The sequence below is a fragment of the Andrena cerasifolii genome, chromosome 4, assembly GCF_050908995.1.
Source record: "Andrena cerasifolii isolate SP2316 chromosome 4, iyAndCera1_principal, whole genome shotgun sequence".
Taxonomy (NCBI): Eukaryota; Metazoa; Arthropoda; class Insecta; order Hymenoptera; family Andrenidae; genus Andrena; species Andrena cerasifolii.
Window position 1 is genome coordinate 16,701,473 of NC_135121.1, and position 22,272 is coordinate 16,723,744.

Here is a 22,272-nt window from a genome sequence, read left to right on the forward strand (position 1 = left end):
TCGCGCGCCAATTTCAAATGGATAATTCTCGGTAATGACTTGCATCTCTCCGCAAACGAATTTATTTAATCTAATCGATAGCGGCATTAATGCAAGATTCTGTAAGGTTATCAGAGATAATTCGATGGATTCTATAGTCATTAAAACGAGCAGTTAATAATTTAGAAATTAAATAAGGACGTTGCATTTCGTGCAGCGTGCTGCCACCTGCAGATTTATATGCATCCATTGTTAGAATGGTTGGTTATCCATGGTGTGACCTTTGAAAGTATAATTAAAATGATAACAGAAATTAAAACTGATAATAAGTTATAAATACTATTAAACATCTGTTCACCTATCGACGCCATATGCTGTAGTAATTTCGCGAGCGAATACATATTGTGTATAACATAGAAATAAAATAATTGCTTTATTTAATTTGCCATTTCTCTCACTTTTGTCGGCCTCTACAAATACAGGAAGCATATAATACGAGGCAGGTATAATCAAGCGAAAATATAATTGGTATGTTACAATTGAACACTTTAATCGCATCTATTACAACAAAGAAATTCGCGTAATTTCAATTAAAAATTATTCTACATTCAAATTTACTTCCATTAAAAACCACCATCTCCTTTTATAATTAATAAAAAAAAAAGTTGTCATTCTTTTTCGAAGCCTCATTTCTTCTATTACATATAATTGATGATAGAATCGATATAATAGACACGAAAATTCATGAAAATGGAAAATAATATACACGGTTTTTTTCAGTAACGCTTTGTTTAAACAGACACTCTGGATATGGAAGAGGAAAATATTTTACATGGGCCCCCTGATCACATTTCAGAATTCAGGAATATATCCCTAGGACAATTACTTTTAAATCAATTGACTGCTCATCGGCATTGTGTGGCGCAGGTGAGTGACTTGCAATTTTTTCTAACGCAAATGATGCGAATGACAATGTATTTAATATCACTCGGCGATGGAAATATTTTCAGATAGCGCCGCGCACTGAGGAGGAACAAACATACGATGAAATTCTAAATGCCAGTCGAAAGCTGGCGGTTGCGCTTCGGAGAGAAGGATTACAGAAGGGAGATTGTATAGCCATATGCAGCGAGAACAATTTAGAATTTTGCATACCAGTATGCGCGTCACTTTACCTGGGCGTTACTATCTGCCCGTTAAATCCGCTATATACGGAAAGGGAAATGAAACATGCGTTAAGTATATCCAAGCCAAAGATCATCTTTGTGTCGGCGATCGGAGCGAAGAACATGGACAAAGTTTTTCCTCAATTATCTTGGTCACCAAAGCTAGTAATGTTAACAGAGTCCAGGGATTATAAGTTACCGAGTATAAAAAGCTTAACACTGGATATCGTCGTTGACGATAATTTCCAAGCCTGCTCGGTGGACGCCGATCATGTAACAGTCATATCATGCTCCAGCGGCACCACAGGATTGCCGAAAGGCGTTATGTTGACAAACAAAAATCTGTTAACTATGATAAGGCACTTTGCAATCGCGTCGCCTAATATTACAAATGCTAACGTAACGACTTTAGCTCTGTTACCGTTCTTCCACGCATATTCCTTCTGTGTACTCTTGATGAGACTCGTTTTCGGGAATAAAGCTGTCGTTCTTTCGCGCTTCGACGAAAAACTATTTCTGGATTGTATAGAAAAGTATAGAATCGAACATTTAACTATCGTACCGCCGCTCATGGTTTTCCTAGCGAAACATCCTATGGTAGACAAATACGACTTGTCCTGCATCAAAGATATTTGGTAAATTTGACTTTGAACTTTAGTAGATTGAACCTGACGTTTAAAATAATCAGAAGTCCCTAGCTTATCAATATTTTTGTCTGATTAGGTGCGGTGCAGCGCCTTTGTCGAAAGAAATTATTAAAACTGTTGTAAACAGATTAAACTCGCCGAATATAAAGCAAGGGTATGGATTAACGGAAACTACATTAGCTGTGATTAAATCACCAATGAATAGTACAAAGTTCGATAGTGTAGGAACACTATCTCCGGAGACTTCAGGTACGTATTAAATATCTCTGTTTCGTAAATATTTTGTGAATATTCCTTCTTTTGTATTTAGGAAAAATAATGCCGATTGATGGAGATGAATCGAGTAAACCTCTAGGACCAAACAGCGTAGGAGAATTATGTTTCAAAGGGGACTTGATAATGAAAGGATATTGCAACGATGATAGCGCTACAGCCACAACGATCGACAAAGACGGCTGGTTGCACTCTGGGGATGTTGGATATTACGATGAGCAGGGTTATTTCTATATAGTAGACCGTTTAAAAGAACTTATTAAATACAAAGCATTCCAAGTTCCCCCAGCTGAGTTAGAAGCATTATTATTATCTTGTGCCGGTATCAAAGATGCAGCGGTTATTGGGTTGCCAAACGAAGAAGCAGGAGAATTGCCAATTGCTTTCGTCGTTAAACAAGATGGATCTGACATAACAGCTGATGAGATTACCAAATTTGTGAACGGTATGTGTCCAGCGTCACAGAAATTGATCTCTCGGTCCTCTACTAATAATTGTTGTTGCAGAACGAGTATCGAGTCACAAACGACTCCGAGGCGGAATCAGGTTCGTCGAGAGCATCCCAAAAACGGCATCAGGAAAGATTCTGCGCCGAGAATTACGCGATGCGCTTAAATCAAAGTTATAGAGTGTCCATGAAATGATGAAGACTGCTATCAACTCTTCCTTTATATTTACAATTATGTTAAAATACAGATACAAATGACAGTTGGTTTACTCGTTGGAATAAAGCTCGTGAACTTTCATCAAGAAATAGTGTTCATGAACGTGGTTTAATTTCCCCTGCCCTTGCGGAGCTTGTAACTTTTAACGGATAAGTCCCAGAGCCTTCTGCTCTAATCTAGCGCTATTGGAGTACTTTGTACCGTGTGGAAATATATATTAAATCTTTCATGAAAAGGAGATTTATATTACTGTTCTAATCTTTCCTTCACTTCTTGCGGTATGTGGCTCAAGTACCACTGATGATCTTCGCTGGGAGCAGTAGCTAGTATGCCTTTTAAGTTTTGGTATGATGTTCCCGCATCATACGAGTACTGTTCTCCGAGAGAATCGGTTAAAATACCACCAACGGCGTGAAGGATAGCTTCAGGGGCGCAGGTGTCCCACCTTTTGCTACCTTTGCTAGCAAAAACGTAAGCATGAGCTTTTCCTTCCATTAAAAGTATTACCTTATACCCAGCGCCGCCAACGCGTAGAACTTCATCCGGATGTAAGGCGTTTATAGCTGCCTGAATGTTAGCGTTCGAATGCGAACTGAAAGCGTACAGTATACTTATTATTTCTCGTTGCGAGCAATCGTAGCTTTCAGGGGGTATTCTACCCAAAAATTCGATTTTTTTTTTGATTTTCTAATAGTTTAGGGTTTCGAAAATCTAGTCTAGACTAGAATACCCCTTAAATATTTCAAAAGTAAATCGTACCGTGTTGCTGCAATTATTCTTTTCCCTTTCGGAGGTGCAATCGGTGTGAATCCGCCATACCCTACCCCATTAATACCCCAAAGAGTACGCCCCAATATATCGCTTTCCACACTTTTATAATATGGTTGATGAATTACACCTCCGACCGCTTTCTGCCCAATGGCCACTCCTACTAAAACTGTAACATGTTCTACGAGGCCCTGCGCGTACTCCGATGTTCCTGAAATCATTACTCTATCTTAACGCAATTGATAAACCAAATATTTGTGCATTTTAATATGATAATACAGTCGCGAATATCGTTTGCGCTTACAAGGGGACATCACGGATGCGGAAATCGCTTTTGGAATGACAGTATACGGGGGTGGTAGTGCTCATGTAGTATGAAAATACCATTTCAGCTTTCGTCGAATGGGCCTTCGTTTTCGAGATATTGTAATTTAAAGTTCGCATCCGTGATATCCCCTTGTTAGCTAAATTGAAATAAATGAAATGTACATGTACCGTCCAACGGATCTACCCAAACACACACGTCTTTGAGATCGATATCTTCCAGGTGCGCCGGTAATTTCAATTTCAATACTTCTTCATCTGCCTCTGTCACGACCCAGTCGATTGGTACGTCACAATCCGTCGATCCTTCTTCGCCTATAATGGTGATATTTGGAAACTGGCGACTTAACGAAGCAATGATACACCTTTGAGCACAACGATCCGCTTCAGTTTGTAAGTCATTCTTGCCTTTTTCTACTATGTTCAGACCACCGTGACTCATAACATCTCTTATTATTTTACCTGCTCTCACTGTAGCAGATATCGACGAGGCGACTATCCGTGACAATAAGGAAGCGCTTTGAGCCATCTTTCAAATTTTCCTGCTAATATCAACAGACGTTGTTACTCCTGTTTTGATGCCACATCTGTCCTTACCAATGCTTTAAATACGTTGCACGCACATGCACAGTTATTATGGAGCAAAGTACAAGAAACTTTTGACAAAAAGTTTTAGAAAGTACCACTGTTTCCCGAGGTTACATTAGGCAATTCAAGACGATATAGAATGTTACAATAGACCTTTCCAAAGTTTTATGGTTTGTGTAATTGTTAAAATAAACGAAAAGCTCAAACCATTCTTGCGCATGTACATCATTCTAATTATTTTAGCTGAAGTGATAAGATTCAAACGCAACACGCAATATGAAATTCACAAATTCTTGTTTGTCTTTATTGCCATTCTTGCACAAATGCAATAGCTGTTCTATAAGCTTCTAGAATCTAGCTTATCTATAAGATACACATGCTTGAATAAATTAGGCAAATAATAATCTAAATATGGCTGACTTTCAACTTACACTGAAGGAATTCTTTAGAATATTATCTCACGCACCATGACCGTGAAATTGAAATATTTACGTCGCTACTTGGCATAATTACCACTAACAGCAATATTTTCTAGTTTGAAAATACGAAGTAAGAAATGTTAAGAAGCGACGATACTTACAAAATCGCGATGTTATCTCGGATCAATATGGAATTTAGTGAGAAAATAAAACGTTGTCCTCATAATTAGATTGCGAGGGCAGTACTCTATATCACGGAATGCGAATGTTTAAACTTTTCGAATGCGCTCTCACGTTAGAAGAATGCTGAAGAAAGATATTTGAGAAATATTTACCATGGGTTGAGGTATTTTTTTATAAATAGTTATCATACAGCAGATTGTACTTTCTTTCACGTCTACGAATATTTAGAAAAGAAGCTACGATCGATTAAAATGAGTGGCATTATTAATTAGAACGTATATAAATACAGTAAATTGGATTCGTCTCGAAACATGTTCAGCCGCTTTTAAGAGTTGCTCGAAAAACTAACCACAAAAGCATAGCTCTAAAGGATAACATGTGAATTGCATATTGTTGGTAATAACAATAATTGAAGAGGAATCGAGTATGAGATATCGCAATTTAAATTGTTTCTGTAGTACCTATATGCCTCGAACAAATGAATCCCATAACAGTGTAATGCTTCATTCGACGAAGAGAATAAATCATACAACAGCTGCAGCGAATAACACAAACAGCTTGGAGGATAAAAAAGGAGAGTGTTATCAAATTCCTACCCTACTTCATGGATACCTACAAACTACAGGTTTAGAGTGGAGGAATAACATTCCATATAAGTACTTATCTATGTCCACCAAGAATACAGATTTATACCTAATAAACCAACACGTAGCCGAGCAGTTTGTATCGTTGATTAAGGACGATCTGTTACAGAATGCTACTCGTGTAATTGAAATGAACCCAGGTTTGGGTATGATAACGAAGGAGCTGCTCGACAATGGTGTACCATTTATACACTTGTATGAAAAAGAAGAGATGTTTGTTAAGCGATTAAATAACTTGCGAGATGAATTTCCTAAACGATTAAGTATAGAACACGCAAACCTTTATAATATATCAAGAATGATGAATGTAGACTCCATTCGTTCAAGTAACGAGCCTGTATTTGGACCACTCGGTGACGTAAGAGGGAGAAAATGGGAGGAACCGAGTTCTGTACAAATAATTGGGGCAACCAATAAGTTGAAATTTATAAGGCACTTAATATTGAGCACAGTGTTTCAATCGTCCTTCATGATGAATGAACGAGCAATATTTTATATGGCGATATCACCATCGATATGGCATGTTGGTATAAAAAGTTGATTCATAAACTTCCCTAAGAATTTATCATTACTCTTCCTTCAAATTCGTTTAAGGATGTTATTGGACATACAATATTAGACAAAAGTATACGAAACTTGAAATACTTGAATATCTACACCTTACGCATAGTAAATCTAGATGTAAGGAACACGAACAACAGTTGGAGTCTTATTTTTACTCCTAGGAAGGTATTTTTCACTTTACAAATGCTTTCTCAAGTATTACTTGCTATACTTTTACCAGTGAAAATGCCCTGAATTCACAATTTTCTTAAGTTATAATTTATTTCTTTAAAACGGTGTAGTGAAAGCAATTGAAACTTGGCAGATATTTTCATCTACCTATATACTACATGTAAAAAAAAAAATGAAAAATTGGTAGTATTTCTTCAACATTTTTTCAGCTGATTTATCTGTCAAGATCATCTCTTTCCATAAGAGTATGTGTAAAATCAGTGAAAATTAAAATCGTTATAACTCACAAGGGAACATCCCAAACCCAGAAATTCAAAAAATGCTGAAACTTTGTGAATAAGTAGGGAATTTCCTCCCGATTATAACGCAATTTTTGTTTACTGCCCAAATTCACTCTAAGGGGGTGTAGTTGACCCCTGAAAATCCGGTTATTTTCCGATTTTGTGTGATAATTCGTGAACTGTAAAATAATTTTTATACCAAATGATAAATCTAATTAAGAGAAATAACTTTTGTCTTGAAACTTTTTTTCTACCTATTACAGTTCGCGAGTTATAACACAAAATCGGCAAATTTAAGAATTTCCAGGGGTTAATTTCACCCCCTTCGAGTGAATTTGGGCAGCAAACAAAAATTGCGTTGCAATCAGGAGGAAATCCCCTACATATTCACAAAGTTTCAGAATTTTTTTAATTTTCGGGTTCGGGATCTTCCCTTGTCAGCAATCATTTAGTGAATTCGTTTAAAAAATTTGGAGCACATCAGGAAGATTAGAAAGAACAATCTCACAAATTTTCATCAACTTGGTATCATTTTGAAGATAGGTCCAATACATCCTTAATGCAACAGTCATTTCGTTAAAAGGCAGTTGCAACTGCAATAATTCAACCGATTGGATAGTGGCAATCTTTTTAATTATTAATTTCTACCTTTCAGAGGTTCGCGGAGCCCAGGAAAGTGACCTCCGGCAACGTCATGTTTCAAACGATATTTAATTACAAACTTTTTGGCTCCCTAGAGAGGAAAGCGTTTTTGCCGTGGCACAGAAACAGAGTGATGAAGAATAGACGGAAGAAATACGCGTTGGATATTTACACGGACGATATCAACTCGCTTTACGTTGTCAAATTGGAACCAAAGCCTGACCTCTTTACGTTATTTAAGAAGAAACAAGATTTGATACATTTCTGGCACTTCGTGCGGCATAATTTATATAAACCATCGTACAGAGTGATACCCGCAATGGAGTAAGTGTATCTTATTCTGTTTTTCGAAGTCTCGAGAAGAATTTTTAACAAATCGATACATAGTTTAAACTGAATTCTTTCAGGAAAATAATGCCAGGCTGTGGTTTCGACTTGATAAAAAAGAATTACAACATATTTACACAGTTTAATGACTTGACCGCCAGTCAGATTTATGATCTTTTCATGGAACTTCAAGCTTGGCCTGAAATCAAAAACAGTATATTCATGTCAAGTGCGGCGGATGTTAGAACAACGTACGCTTTATATAACGACAAAGAATATGACGAGTGAAGAAACAGTACATTGATATTAAATTTTGTTAATAGTATATCGTTAATACTTGTAGAAGTAGGAACAAAATTTAATAGTTAAATTTATCGTTATACACTTCGATGAGATGAAATAAAATAGAAATTGTATTTTGTGTAAATTATTTTTAAGTTTATATTCTATTTTTTGTCCCTATTCCCAGATAGCACACAGACGTCTAAAGACGCCCAAAAGACGTCGTAAAGCCGTTCAGACCTAAAACGGACGTATAATTGACGTCTTTATGACGTCTGTGCTATGTGGGAGGTGTAACACGTAACTGTATATTTGTAAATAGTGGGAGAAAAAACGTACATACTTGGTACTGATTGATTACTGATTTTAATAGCTTTATTTTATCCAACTATGGCACTAGCTTTGAAATCTCAGGGTCAGATAAGTTTAATCAAAGCAAGATCAGTAAGCAAACTGATTTTCATTGCCTCAATGATTTAAGTTAAGCTCGTACTGCATTTAAGCTTGAACAAGCTTCTTTCAAGAAACACTAATACCTACGCTTCTGTAGCTGTTCGCATCGAAGCTTCTGCTGTATAATATTGTATAACTAAAATGAAGTGGGCAGTTATTGGTGTTACAGTGATGATGTGGAATTATATATCGTGTGAAGATATTAGATTCCCAACTGATGAAGAGACATCCCATGTTAGCAACCACCATGCAGCGGTAATTATAAGAAAACTAAACTCTGTCGCATCGTAACAAGAGAAACTTAATCTCCGTTTCTCTTCAGATAAAAAACCGCAGTCCAGTGAACGCGCCAAGCGAATGTCCCGAAAACATGCTTCTTTACCCAGGGGGTAGCGATAAAAGTAAAGGGGTATGTGGCTGCATACCCACATTCTTACGTTTCCCTGGAAATAACAGTTGCTATCAAGCTTACACGCAAGGACCTTGTGCACCAGGGAATTACGTGGTACTCCATAAAAATGAGTCCGTACCGAAATGCGGAAAGAATCCATGCACGAAAGACGGAGAAGTGCCGTATAATGGTACATGTTATCCATTAAGAACTGTAGGGGGTCCTTGCGGTCCTAATGGAGTATTAGAGATAATTGACACTACCTTTGAAATAGAGTGTGTACCAATACATATTGCGCAATTCTCAATAATTTATGCACCTCCAAGACCCTGCCCCATAGGCAGCCGAAGTGATGGTAATGGGATATGCAGGTGGCAAGTTTAAACAGACAATTATTACTTTCATACGAACGTAGCATCCCCTTATTATTCAGCTTATTTAGCGCACTAAACTTCGGCATGTTATTACGACTCTGATATATTATGAGAATATATAACATACATATTTACAAAATATAATTTTATAATATATTTAGGTAATATTATGCATAACGTGAAATGTTTAGTCTACTTATACAGCTTGCATACTTATAAAATTTATATAATCAACTGTTTCCATTAAAACTACCTAACTGCAATGTAATATCTTATGCGTTATCCTTTATACCTGCCACTATCCTTACATGTATGTACAAAATGAAAGAAAATATCATACAATAAAAATACTTTGCATTCGATAATTCTAAATATTTAAATTACACAAAATTAGTTAAAACGTAGAAGTTAAGTTCACTACCGTAAAACATACTTCAATCCTAATCATGGAAACTGTAGATTACAATTTTATCCAGTCTTGATATGTGTATAGTTGAAAATTATTCAGCAAATTTATACTCCTCGAACGAAAGCTATTTCACTTCAATGTAACTTCTACATTCGACCAACTCAACTATTCTATTCCTCTATTCTTCTCAATGGTAACAAACAACGGAGGAATAGATCTTAATATGTTATCTTAATCAGATCAATTACAAACTGTGCGCTTTTGGGAAACCGATTCCATACAGCAGAAATGTTTCTCCAAGGAATAAGGATAGTAGTACAACCATAATACTACTATCCGTTTATATCACGTAATTCAAACATTTCGCAACACATCAGAGATTCTAATTCGGTTCTTGTATCTCGTTACTTCTGGCAGCCTCTATCAATCTCTGCCTTTCTCTATACATAGAGACTTTCATATTTTCTAACTGATGGTACCGCAGCAGTTTCAGGACTGCAAAGACCGACAGGCCAACCCATATGGACAAACTGGTCCAAGTTCCAAATTGAGCGGCACCCAGTTCGATATGAAAGCCGGACGTGTCTATTCCGTCAGCTTTATCGATATCGTTCCCAGCCGCCAATTCGCACGATGGGAATCTTTTGGTCATACACTGGCACCAGGTCATGAACCCGAGCGTAACGATGATCGCGGCGACGAGGGTGATCGTTGTTAGAAATATGGAGCTGACAACATCTATGAACGCAGACAAAAACGAACTGTCCTCCCCCCGATACATGAGCAAAGAAAGTCTATAGATTTGTACAGTGGACGTCAGAAGCAACACCAATCCAATGAATATGGTATAATTGCAATAAGCCTGCGAAGCCCAATTTACTACAAACTGACCATCCGTTTCCTGCCAAGTTCCTGTTGAGAATAACAGACAGTGTCCTCTGCGAACAAAAAGTCACGTTGCATGTACATCTCAACACTACTTATTTATTGTTTTTAACTACCTAAATTCGTCTTGGTGGAGGCTCATCGGTATAATAATGCAAAGTGACAAGATAAGAGCTACGATGTAGCCGGATATCTGGCTGAGAAGTAGAATGTTGGTTAGGGCCATTTTTCCGACGACAACAGGCAATTCCCGTTTGCACGATGCGATTAGTAGAAACGACAAGGATGCACTCGATCAAATCCTAACGAATCGTTGGGCAATTTTTATGACAGATCGCCCGTATACGATACATCTGAATCTATTAGTAAACGCATATACGCAGAAACTGGCGTGAACATTGACACGTCCAGTGTGGTAAACCTTTCGGAATATTCTTTACCGATCTCATTGACTTTTGAAAAAAATCTTTACTCGAGTAGGCGAACAATGAACACGATCGAACAAACAAGAAATCACGTTCGATTCCTGCAAATTCATCGAGTACTTGTGCACTAGGATCTATAAAAGGGAACTCGACCAATATCCTCGCAGGATTTAGATAACAGATCTACGCGCGGCTGAAAGAATGATAAAACAAAGAACGCGATCAGCATAATCGCATATATATATATTCCATTTTCTTTTCCATTAAACCAGTAACATTTAACATTTCCGTAGATGATAGAAACCATTAGCATCTGTTATCTCTATCTACGCTTATCACAGGCAATTATTGCATTTAATGCTACAGTGAAAACTTAATCGCAGTTACACGTATTGCAACATTGTAATTGGAGTAGTATCGAGGCGAATGGGATGTCGCTTAAGAAACTCTAGCGTGTACATATTAGAGTCGAGAGCGTTCAACATTCTGCGCTACTTTGCTGCTCCGAAAATGGAAGAAGGGGGGAAAAATGAATAAACCTTGTTGATAAATGGGGGATAAATAGATTGACACGGTTTATCGGGATTGCTGCGTCGCGCGCGATAGGAAACTAGAAACGGGCACGGCGGAGGTGAAAGAGCATTGGAAAACACAAGTATCAGCGCGTCTGTTTCGAAAGTGATTTCAGTGAATGAAGCTACCAGCGTTCCTTCTGCCGCGTTGGTGTGCGCCCGACAGCCAGGCGTACGTGTGCCGTGCGTGTGCGCGTGTGCGAGCTTGTGTTGCGTCTCCGTAGTGCACCCGAAGGAAAACATTACGCAGCTAGAACCCCCCGTTACACCCGAATCATCGTATTATGTTAAGGATCATTGCACTGGACTGGGCACGTGTCGGGACGATGGGATTCGCGTGGATAAACAGTTTTTCTTACACCGTGCCCGAGTAACAGGCCTAACACAAAGACGCATGACGAAAGGCAGACCTTCGAAAAATCCCATGCCTTTCATAGATTAGAGCTGTCAAACGTGTGGATAAAATGTCTTGGCTGGAGTGTTTCCCTTGGTCCCAGGGGATCAAGAAACGGGCTTGCAGGTACCTATTGCAGAGGTACCTTGGCCAGATTCTAGAGGAGAAGCTGACATTGGATCAGCTCACTGTTGATCTTTACAATGGAATTGGTCGTGTAACCAATGTCAGCCTTGATGTGCAGGTACTGTCATATCCTTTGTTCTTCTTTGGCTCTTTGTTTGCGTTCGATCGAGGATGGTAGAGGCGACGCGATCTCCGAGATCGACGCGCAGTTTGTAGTCTTTTTTTTTGTACAAATTCAATTCCATCGTTCGATGGAACCCTTTAAATGGAAATAAGGCGGGAGCGAGAAATGTTTTGAGCTACAGATCTTCTTTTCTGGACGATAGGCACTTAACGAGATGGGAGAGCAACAGCATCTCCCGTTTGAGTTTGTTGACGGTTTCGTAGGGGAGATGTCTGTTGGCATACCGTGGTCCGCTCTGCTCAGCGAAGCTAGCTACGTAGAAATAACCGGTCTCAGGTTAACAGTCCAACCTAGACAGAGAGCGGAATCTGGAACCTCCATGTTCGAATCTATGTGGAGTTCTATGACTTCCAGCATGCAACTTGCACAAGAATGCTTACAAGAGGACGCCAAGAATGCAGGGAACGCCCAGCCATTAGAAGGAGTGGAATTGTTTGCACAAACGATAGAATCAAGTAAGGACTCGGGCGCGGCAAGTCGCGGTTCCGGGAATAACAGACGAGATCGCTATTTGTACAGTAATATATACATGTTGTAGAAGGTCGTATTTATTTCAGTTTTATGCAGGGTGAAAGTAAGATTTATAGACACTGTTATACGCCTGGAACATGTGCCGCTGGACTCTTCGACGGGGGTCGCGATAGAAATGTGTATAAAAAACCTTGAATATTCAGACGAAGCAGGCTTGGATCCGAGCAGTACTTCGTTAGATCCTAGTCAGCCGACGAAAGGATACGTCGTCTCAGCATTCACGACGAAACGCTTTTACTTAGAGGGAGTGACTTTCTCTATGGACGAATTCCCATCTTGCGCGAGAACCTTCTCTAGGAGTATAATAACAACGAGCAGGGGTTCTACACCAGATTCTAAAGTAACGTTCTTTATTAGAATTTCCGCAGGAATCGATAAAAATAGAGACACATGGACACAATTTTTGTGAAACTCTTTTCCCCGCAGAACTTGGACGGCCAATTTTCATCTGCACAAATATCCCCTGTCCAGAACACGCAGACACCTCCGGAGAGGAATGTTATCAATAATTTAAGCCAATCGAATCCTATAATGTTCGCTAAGTTGGCAGGTAGACAAGAAATAAGACTAAAATTGAAACAAGGAGAAGGTGTTTCAGGGCCAAAGGTAAAAGTTAAATAATTGATAGTAATCAAGGATTATTTCGGACGTTCGGAATTTGAACGGTAATGCTGTTAGATTATAATGCGTCTGGCACAAAGTGAAGAAGAACTAATTACTTCAGGTAGAATTAGAAGTAACCCTGGGATCTTTTACTTCGTTTCTGAGCCCGCGGCAGATGCACGTTTTATTGGAATTAAGGCACGGGCTCGCGTCCCCAGATTTAGAAGACGTTAGCAACGTTGCGCCAAGGACTTGCACCGAGAAGCCAATGGCCAGTAGTGATTTTAATCGCGTGGAGCGGGAGCTCATTCACCAAATACATCCGGCTCAAGTATTGCGCACTATGGTAAGGCGACACTAATTTACAATGCGATATTTGAAGTTGTACAAATATCTGTCGTTTAACAGGATCTGAGGCATACGCAGGGTTGGTCAACGGCGTCCTTGGACGAGTCCGACAACGAGGACGAGTTTCTACCGATGCGGCTACCGGGCTCTTCTCCGATGAGCGAATCCGTTATGAGCAATAACAATAGCATGGATGGAAGTATATCGACTAGTAGTATTAGCTCGAAACGTTCGTCGACGAATTTGCCAAAGCAGCATAAGCACAGACAGAGCGTGGACAATAGCCCCTCCGCGGAGACGTCTCACTTTCACGTGAGGGTGTCCTCCGTAGCCGTAATCCTGTTGCACGAAGATATATTGACTACGTGCGTAGAAGGCAGTGGTCTAACGTGTTCCAGTATACGGCAGATGAAGAACGCCGCGGATGATTTTTTTAAACAGCTAGGACTGTTCGCAGCCGGCGGATACGGGAATAAAGATTTCGATAAAGCATCCAAATTACTTTTGAACGCCTGCCATTTGAGCCACATTAGGTGTGCGCGATCAGTACACAATTCTACCAACGATCGCGAAAGATCTCGGAGCTTCAATTGACCCTCTATCATTTATTACAGATTACTCGCTGCGCCGCTAGTGATGGAAGGCAGAGAGAAGACTACCTCGTTGTCTTCGGAAATATCTGGGACGTTGACTTTAGCTAGCTTAGAAATTGTAGAATGTTTAATCGACTCGAACAGTTCTGGCGCGAACGGGGCCCCGACGGAGCATGTGGAGCTGCTTACGTTTCCAAAAGAGAACTCAACGAATTTCGGCTTTACTAACAAAACAGACTTCAATATGAAATTCAAGTACGTGGAGGATGCTCATACCGCCCGGCACGCTCAGTTAATGAAATGCGCGCACCCGTGCACTGAAATCGAGTAGGTTCATATATACTAATTTATACCGAAGGACGGCTGTTGGCTACTTTGATTTTGTAATTATCTTCTCACCGCATTCTTAGCATTGAATTGGAACCATGCAAAAGCGAGGTGGATATAACTATCGTAGACAGGATATGTGCATTACTTAACCCGCAGCCTATATGCGTCTGCAATCCCGTGCCCAACAACAGAAACATCGTGAGTTCTCAACTTCCACTGCGCACTTGTCGATTATCGTATCCAAATTGAGCTATTAACTCGTACATCTTTTAGAACCAACAAACCTTATTCTATCAAGCTGTAGAGAGTCCCACTCCGTCAGATTTTGCAGCAGTCATAAACGTATCCTCGTCCCAATGTACAATAAAATTAAGGTAGCGCGTGACACAGAAACACCGGACAGTGTGCCGGAGCTAAATGTTATCTAATGGAGAATGTTTCCAAAATAGGTTCCCGATACCAGATCTAAGACCTCTGCACGACATGAATCGCGCGCCATGGTGGAAGAGATCGGTGAGAACCGATTACATGATTCTGGAGCTGATGGATGCACAAATACACTCTACCATGAAGAATCAGCCTCACTCCGTGACGAAGCATGAAATTCAATGTCGCAAGTTGCTATTCTCATACGCGGAGACTGAGACGGACGTACCGATAAACATAGGCAAAGTTACAGCCGACGAGAAGAACAATGCGTCCTGCCAGCAAGTTAGCGAGGGATTCGGCTGGGCCAGAGTGGTTGTCACGATCTATCCGCAACGTTTAAGCGGTCAGTTGGAGGACAGCTCGGAAGGGGAGCCGGATTCGAGCTTGGACGAAGCTTTGGAGAACGCGCCTAGGCATCAGCCGTCACCTTTCAGCTCGAAACGCGTTATACACGAATCCGACACGCCCCATTCCAGACCCCATGGCCAAGGCGACAAAGACGATTCGCAACAAAGGTTTGCCCGATAGGATTGCTTGACATTGAATGAAGAATAGCTTTGTACACTACGTTATGTAAGTTTTGTCGTGTAAACAGGGAGGGCGAAGAACTAATTATACCAGGAAGTCGAGAGGAAATGCTAGAATTCATGGACGAAGGATTGCGCGGTTCCAGGATTCAGCTGGAGATCAACTTTCCATGCGTCTCCGTCCAGATACCATCTAAGCACATCTACGAATTGTTATATAATAGATTCATTACTGATCTTTTTTTATGGACTCCGTCAGCACCAAGACCAAAGTACAGCACGCACATGGAGAGCCATGTGGGCCTTGACTTGGCGTCCACTTTGCTGCAAGAGTCTGCTTATCCTAGGTAAGCGATATTTCAAATGGACTGCGCGATTCTTTATGCTCGATAAAAGTTTGAAATACGATTTCCGGGTCGCAGGTTTAGCACGTGCAAGAGTGGAATTGTGTACGATTCTGAATCGGACTCGGACGAACAAGGGATATTTCATTCATCGTCCGATAAAGGTTACAGGCAACACCAGAACAAGCAGTCTAGAAATGGTCAGAGTGAACTGGCGCTAATTTTTACCATAGACCAGGGTCTTCTCTGCATGTACACTCCTGTTCGCGACTCGATGCGTAACGTGATTCCCGGGCAGCAGGGGGAATTGGTGATCCGAGTGGAAGACGCTACGATATTCTCGGTGACCGCGTACAAGGGGGACGCGAACCTAAGTTACGTGTGCGCTATGATCAAGGAAATGTCTTTGGACCATTGCGGGCTAATGACGACTCCATCGCAACCACCTTCACTGAGACCTATTAATAGCGTCACCCCGCGACCCTGTCAAAAAGCTATATATAAAAGTGAACCAGACGCAACCGTAACGGGAACAAATAACAATGATAAAGATATGATGATGCTTGCCATTCGAATTCAAGCTGCCCACCAAACCCATCGTACAAAGGTTCAACTCATAATTGTTTCGAGTAAACGTAACTCTCGTTGAGAATTAAATAACCGCATTTTCTTTCACGACAGACGTTCAGAGTGGCAGTGGGCATATCAAACGCCACACTGAGGCACAGAATGCGCGCCACTGGTACATCGTGGTTCACCCAGCTGACGGATTGCCTGAACGTGGCTGACCATCCAGTTTCTGGACATTCCCCACCAGGGATATTAACTGAACTGCATTTACATCTGTGGGATTGCGCGGTTGACTACAGGTCTGCATCTTAATAGACTTGATCGACATTCACGAAGCACGGGAATAAGAAGTTTATATGTAAGATGTTTTCAGGCCAATTCATCTGCCACTTAGATCGATGGTAACACTTGGCAACTTCAGCGTATCCAGCAACATTGCTGCGAAGACAAACACTTCGACGTTGCGTTTTATAGCCGAAGATATTGCTCTGTTCATATCTACTAAACTTGGGAAGACTGTGAACTTGAAGCGTGACTACGTGTGCGTTATGGATGTTGGGTTGTTCGAGTTGTCGTTAAGGTTGAACGACAAGATGTGCGGCGGAGCGCCCAGGGTGGATCTCAGGGCGAGCAACAATGTTCTGCACGTTCGGACGTGTTCAGACTCTGGTCGTGCTCTTATACAACTGCTGACTTACGTGGTGAATGATGGGGACTTGATATCGAACACGGACAGTACCGAAAGCATCACGGTACCAAGCTCCGGGGACGAAGAGAGTCTCCTCGGGGACGAAAGTACCAACACACTGAGTAAGAGTCAAGTTGAACGTGTGAGTACACTGATGGAGGAAGCGATGGAAGAGGCTGTGAACGGTAAATCCGAGTGATATAGAATCGAAGCACCGGAACGAATACAAAATAGTTACTAATAATGATTTTGCTACAGGCAAGGCTGCAAAAACGGATGGCAAAGCATTGATGACCGAACATCGAGTGGAAGTATTTTTCTTTCCTGACGAGCCGCACCCACCGTCGCAGGCAGCGCCTGAAATCTGCAAAGGCCCCGAGCAATGCGCCGAGCTGGAATGCAACGCCGAGGCCGAGCATGTTAACGAAGACTTTTGTATATTAGGAGAAGAAGCAGGTACAGGGATAATGCCAAGGCACGGGGTGCCGGAAGTTCGCTGGCTGTGTCAAGAATCCTTGAAAATAATAGATAACCACTTCGCGGTGCCTCTCGGTAAAACTGATCTGCTTAAAGCGCCTAGGCATTTCCCAGCCCCCATATTAAGGTACACTATCTGCGAAATGACCCTGATTTGGCACATGTACGGAGGGAAGGATTTCGGAAGATCACAATCGTCAACTAAGAAGCACGTTACTATCAATGATAACGCAACTCAGGAGAGGTATGTATTATAGCTATAAAGAAAGGTAATGGAAGATAACGGCTCGTTATATTCTACGATCGCTGTGTTCACAGGAGCAGATCTCCGTGGTGTGACGAGGTGACGTTCAAAATGTCCAATCCGAACGAAGTGCATTTCGGGAGTGTGCCAAATTCGCCGCGTGCGAAGATTAAAGAAATGACCGAATGGCAAGCTCTGGGAGGGCCCGGTCGTCGGCACGATGTTCTAATGGAGTTTCAATTGAACAAAGTGCGCTTCCAACACGAGATCTACCCGGAGAACACGCCAGAAGCGGCGAGGCAGATACTGCTAGTGAGCGAGATAGAAATTAGAGACAGACTGGCCTCCTCGCACATCAATAAGTTCTTGTACCAGTACAGCAGCGAAGCGAAGCCCAAGCAGTCCCACGCGAACATGTTCGCTATGAAAGCAGTCCATGTCAGGCCCGATCCGAAATTAAGTGCTCAAGAATGTTGTTTAAAGCTCAGCCTACTGCCCTTGCGCCTGAACATAGACCAAGACAGCCTATTGTTCTTGATAGAGTTTGCCAATGAACTGAACGATGGTTCGAAGCAGACGCAAGAGAGCTCTAACACGCCCAATAACCCTCAGTCCTCCCCGGTGTCTAAGCAAGGGATGCCGACTCATCATCCGCCTGTCATGAGTGTGAATGATTCTGTGCCTAACGATCCAACGCCAACGAATACGTCGCAGCACGATAGTATAGACCCGAATTTGTTAATACTGCTGGAGGACGAGTTAATGATAAAGGAGTGCAAAACGAAAACGAAAATGACGCAGGAAGTACAGGAGGATTGCCAGCCGATATATTTTAGGTAAGCACACGCAAGCGCGGTACTAGTAAAATTGTAATTACTAGATCCAGCTGGTATGAGACTACACCGTATGGCACATTGTATTAAAGTTTTGTTTGTTTGATTCGTGTCAGGAGTGTGATATTTTCCCCTGAAGTCCTTGTTAGATTAGATTATCATGGCAAGCGCGTAGATCTCACTCACGGACCATTGGCCGGCCTCCTAATGGGCCTGGCGCAATTAAACTGCTCCGAGTTAACGCTGAAAAGATTGACGCATCGACACGGACTTCTGGGATTCGATAAGCTTATAACATTTTTACTCTCCGAGTGGTTGCAAGACATAAAGAATAATCAGCTTCCAAGTTTACTTGGTGGGATAGGTCCTATGCACTCGTTGGTGCAATTGTGTAAGTACACGTGCATAGACCACACGCGTGACAAAATATCTTAAGTTCGAACATTATAATGTAACTTGATGCTCCCTCTGTTACAGTCCAAGGGATACGGGACTTGTTTTGGTTGCCGATCGAGCAGTACCAGAAAGATGGTAGAATCATTAGAGGGCTGCAAAGGGGCGCGAACAGTTTCACTACGTCCACTGTAATGGCAGCGCTAGAGTTAACTTCTAGATTGCTATACGCCATACAGAGCACCGCTGAGACAGCTTACGACATGGTCAGCCCTGGTCCCAGCGTGAGGCAGAAGAACAGAGGGCAGAAAGGACGTAGAAAGAGATACAGCCAACCATTGGACATTCGAGAGGGAATGACTAACGCTTACATGTTGGTGAAAGAGGTGAATTATATAGGAAGCATGCTTGACCAGTTTAGTACTATGATCTTAATACCAAGTACACGCTGTCAAACGGAAATGTCTTTTTAGGGGTTGGGTGAGACTGCGAATCAGCTGGTGCGCGTGGCTAGCGAGGAGCACGAGCAGAAAGGAGTCTCCGGCGCAGTGGGAGGCGTACTGCGACAAATACCGCCGACAGTCGTGAAACCTATTATTTTGGCAACAGAAGCAACCAGCAACGTCCTGGGCGGCATGCAATCACAATTAGTGCCGGACACGAGATGGGAGGCAGCTCAGAAATGGCGGCAAGATTCAAACGATGCAAACTGAGGCTGCCCTGCTACTGATCGCGCGAGTCGACCGTTGTCTCAACTTTGTAACATAGTGAATCCATGACGTGAAATTACAGAGAGGGGGAGATTAAACACTGAGTGAACTTGTTACGTTCGAAGCAAGAAACATGCAACATATGAGAATAGCAATCGACTGGTGAAGAACTTCGGGGATCGAACAGTTTTAGACCTAATCGCATAAATTTTGTTAAAATGACAGTCACCCTTAAGCGATACAAGCATTGTTCATGTAACTATACGTTTCAGTTCCATTGGTTTCTTTTTTCTTAAGTGCGTTATTACGAAGAGACATAAAAAACCTGATTTGTTATATTTATAGTTTATAAATAAAGTATATATGTATATATATATAGTATATATATATATACTATATATATATATATTATCGTGAAAGTGTTATTCTCGCAGCTTGTATGTACTTTCGTTTTAAATGATGCGTATGTTTTATACCAGTGGTATGTATCTCAAGATTTTTATTAATAAAATTGTAACGCTTATCGCTGCGTGTTACTATTTGCATAATAAAGGCTGATTCAGACACGTCCAGTAATTTAGACGAGTAGCGAGTAATTCACCGTGTGTGGACACCAAAATTTCGTCAAGTACTTAGTTCAGTAAAACAATGGTAAATTACTAAATTACTCTCCACTCGACTAAATTACTCAACGTGTCAGAAGCAACTCAGAATATTGCATCCGAATTGAATGAAAACTTACCCATCGTTGATACGTCGCCCATCCTTGCAAGCACGCCTACGATTTGCATTCCTTCTTGTAGATGTCGGAGTAAAGATTCCTTCTAATTCAAAGCCATACGAAACGACCGTTACTCACCGCTACAAACTACACCATTATAACACTATTCGCTTTTTCCGTCAACACTATTCGCTTTTTTCATCAACACTACTCGCGATCTTCGCACGAAAGGGACATTCTGATGGAACAAAATTTGAAAACTGAACGCGTCCGATTGGGAAATACCGTGAGAGCGCCATCTACTAAAGTAAGCTCTGTAATCGGGTGAATCGCGTTACAGGACTGGTGTCACACAAATATTGAAACAGTGCAATAATGTTTTTGTCATTAAATAGTCTGTTAAATTTTACAAAATCGATCATTTTACGAAATTCCCAATACTGCCAATTACATGTAACAGCTAACCCGATTAGACTGCTTTAATTTTCGCCACCAGATTGCGTAGCGGAAATAAGAAAATGCCAATACGTGCTGCCCCCTGTGGCGCTTGTCCAAACACCCTCAGTAGGAGAACATCTCATAAGCTTTGAAATTCCGCGAGAATGTACCGTGGTGATTCGCGAAATAATCGTTCAGTGTTGAAAAGAATTAATATATTCACATATGAATTAATCCACAGTGAAGGCATTCGCATTGATCAATTTGTGTACATACGAGTCGTACAAGGGGGGCGTCTTCCAGGAAACTAGAAAAAACAGTTGCCTCGATTGCTTAGAGTCTAAAAACATTGGGAGAGCCTCGAATGTACGCACGAATTTGTTCATAAGTACATCGCTTTAAACATCAGCAAACCGTTACCTCGGCTCACTGTTATTGAAAATATTCGACATAGACCACCGAATTGCTTGTAGTGACGCGGTACAAACCAGGAGGGAATCGCATCTCTAGCAGCAAAGTCAAGCCTCGAAAATGCTCTGTAAATCGACAGTTTTCTGAGAATATAGAAAGACAAGAATCTCCGCAACGGGATTTGAACACCGGATTTTTTGTTTGCGACCCAAGCGCTTGGATGTCGGTCAGTCAGTAAAATGAATTCTCGGCGGAGAGCGCCGCGGCCGGTCAGGCAGCGCGTACGGCACACGGACAGAGGGAAGGGTATGCTTGTGTGGTGCGATGCAAGCGCTAGGAGTGGTTACGCTTGGTCGTGGGGAGAGGGTAGAGCCCGTGGTACAGCAATTGCGTTGCTATGGCAATAAACACTCGCCTAACGAAAGACTTCGTTTTAAATCCCAACAGTCTCCCATGGAAATGACCACCGAGACCGTGCTAAATAGAATAAAGTTACAGCCTCGGTTTCTTCCTCCCTGTCTGAAATCGTTCGCGAAGAATTAATCGCCCGACATGCACGAGACCGACGGCGAAGAGGGATTCCAAAGTTACGGAAGTTTAGGAACCCTCGCGGAGGTAGAGGAAGATCACAAGTCAGAGAAATTAGGGGACGAGGACTCGAAAGATAAAGCGATCGTACGGATTACGCAAGAGTCGATAAAAGAAGTGCAGCAAGAACTGTGTGTAATCAAACTGTGCTGGCCGGATGACGACTTGAGAAAAGGACTGTACCTGAAATCCCGTCCCAGCAGCTACTGTACCGTCAGCGACAAGGAGAAGCTGCTGGCCTGGCACGCCGAAAACTTTCGACGACAGTTTCGCGCGAAATATCCGGACCGGAAACCGTTATTGCTTGCCTCCGAGAACGAGTGTGGCGTGCAAGTAAGTGAATCGCGCAAACTGTAGC

The 22,272-nt window shown here is 41.5% G+C and overlaps 7 protein-coding genes across 10 annotated transcripts in view; 5 read left to right on the plus strand and 2 right to left on the minus strand.

Annotated features, from left to right (window-relative positions):
- Nucleotides 1-255: 255 nt before the first annotated feature.
- On the plus strand, nucleotides 256-2,968 carry LOC143367939 (luciferin 4-monooxygenase). Its single transcript, XM_076810212.1, has 6 exons — nucleotides 256-507; nucleotides 760-906; nucleotides 990-1,780; nucleotides 1,869-2,041; nucleotides 2,103-2,510; nucleotides 2,572-2,968. The coding sequence occupies exons 2-6, from the start codon at nucleotides 790-792 to the stop codon at nucleotides 2,691-2,693; spliced, it is 1,611 nt and encodes a 536-aa protein (XP_076666327.1). The 5' UTR covers nucleotides 256-507; nucleotides 760-789; the 3' UTR covers nucleotides 2,694-2,968.
- On the minus strand, nucleotides 2,722-5,306 carry LOC143367946 (3'(2'),5'-bisphosphate nucleotidase 1). Of its 3 annotated transcripts, none has more exons than XM_076810219.1 (5): nucleotides 5,165-5,306; nucleotides 4,285-4,367; nucleotides 3,994-4,187; nucleotides 3,490-3,709; nucleotides 2,722-3,322 (listed from the first exon to the last, which is right to left on the minus strand). In XM_076810219.1, the coding sequence occupies exons 1-5, from the start codon at nucleotides 5,198-5,200 to the stop codon at nucleotides 2,977-2,979; spliced, it is 879 nt and encodes a 292-aa protein (XP_076666334.1). In that variant the 5' UTR covers nucleotides 5,201-5,306; the 3' UTR covers nucleotides 2,722-2,976. The 3 variants fall into 3 exon arrangements, with proteins under 3 accessions (XP_076666334.1, XP_076666335.1, XP_076666333.1); XM_076810220.1 differs by having other exon boundaries at nucleotides 4,285-4,364; nucleotides 5,165-5,290; XM_076810218.1 differs by lacking the exon at nucleotides 5,165-5,306 and having other exon boundaries at nucleotides 3,994-4,351.
- Nucleotides 5,307-5,477: 171 nt separating this feature from the next.
- Mttfb2 (mitochondrial transcription factor B2) lies at nucleotides 5,478-8,071 on the plus strand. Its single transcript, XM_076810215.1, has 3 exons — nucleotides 5,478-6,179; nucleotides 7,328-7,638; nucleotides 7,722-8,071. Exons 1-3 carry the CDS (start codon nucleotides 5,478-5,480, stop codon nucleotides 7,927-7,929), a joined length of 1,221 nt encoding a protein of 406 aa, XP_076666330.1. The 3' UTR covers nucleotides 7,930-8,071.
- A 179-nt stretch (nucleotides 8,072-8,250) lies between these two features.
- Nucleotides 8,251-9,151, plus strand: LOC143367949 (uncharacterized). Its single transcript, XM_076810224.1, has 2 exons — nucleotides 8,251-8,631; nucleotides 8,699-9,151. The coding sequence occupies exons 1-2, from the start codon at nucleotides 8,518-8,520 to the stop codon at nucleotides 9,149-9,151; spliced, it is 567 nt and encodes a 188-aa protein (XP_076666339.1). The 5' UTR covers nucleotides 8,251-8,517.
- Nucleotides 9,152-9,228: 77 nt separating this feature from the next.
- LOC143367948 (transmembrane protein 179) lies at nucleotides 9,229-11,052 on the minus strand. Its single transcript, XM_076810223.1, has 2 exons — nucleotides 10,552-11,052; nucleotides 9,229-10,488 (listed from the first exon to the last, which is right to left on the minus strand). Exons 1-2 carry the CDS (start codon nucleotides 10,659-10,661, stop codon nucleotides 9,933-9,935), a joined length of 666 nt encoding a protein of 221 aa, XP_076666338.1. The 5' UTR covers nucleotides 10,662-11,052; the 3' UTR covers nucleotides 9,229-9,932.
- Nucleotides 11,053-11,261: 209 nt separating this feature from the next.
- Nucleotides 11,262-20,279, plus strand: Atg2 (Autophagy-related 2). Of its 2 annotated transcripts, XM_076810202.1 has the most exons (19): nucleotides 11,262-12,070; nucleotides 12,279-12,591; nucleotides 12,694-13,007; nucleotides 13,094-13,273; nucleotides 13,392-13,616; nucleotides 13,679-14,151; nucleotides 14,233-14,538; nucleotides 14,622-14,739; nucleotides 14,815-14,915; nucleotides 14,991-15,485; nucleotides 15,566-15,844; nucleotides 15,920-16,448; nucleotides 16,523-16,710; nucleotides 16,785-17,284; nucleotides 17,358-17,820; nucleotides 17,895-18,656; nucleotides 18,770-19,044; nucleotides 19,131-19,432; nucleotides 19,520-20,279. In XM_076810202.1, exons 1-19 carry the CDS (start codon nucleotides 11,897-11,899, stop codon nucleotides 19,757-19,759), a joined length of 6,237 nt encoding a protein of 2,078 aa, XP_076666317.1. In that variant the 5' UTR covers nucleotides 11,262-11,896; the 3' UTR covers nucleotides 19,760-20,279. The 2 variants fall into 2 exon arrangements, with proteins under 2 accessions (XP_076666317.1, XP_076666318.1); XM_076810203.1 differs by lacking the exons at nucleotides 11,262-12,070; nucleotides 12,279-12,591; nucleotides 12,694-13,007 and having other exon boundaries at nucleotides 13,140-13,273; nucleotides 13,396-13,616.
- A 1,443-nt stretch (nucleotides 20,280-21,722) lies between these two features.
- LOC143367938 (dynein regulatory complex subunit 7-like) overlaps nucleotides 21,723-22,272 on the plus strand; it is a 180,116-nt gene continuing 179,566 nt past the window's right edge. Inside the window, exon 1 of the mRNA XM_076810208.1 lies at nucleotides 21,723-22,247. Coding sequence (XP_076666323.1) covers nucleotides 21,879-22,247 — 369 coding nt within the window. The 5' untranslated portion in view covers nucleotides 21,723-21,878. The remainder of the gene's footprint in view (nucleotides 22,248-22,272) is intronic.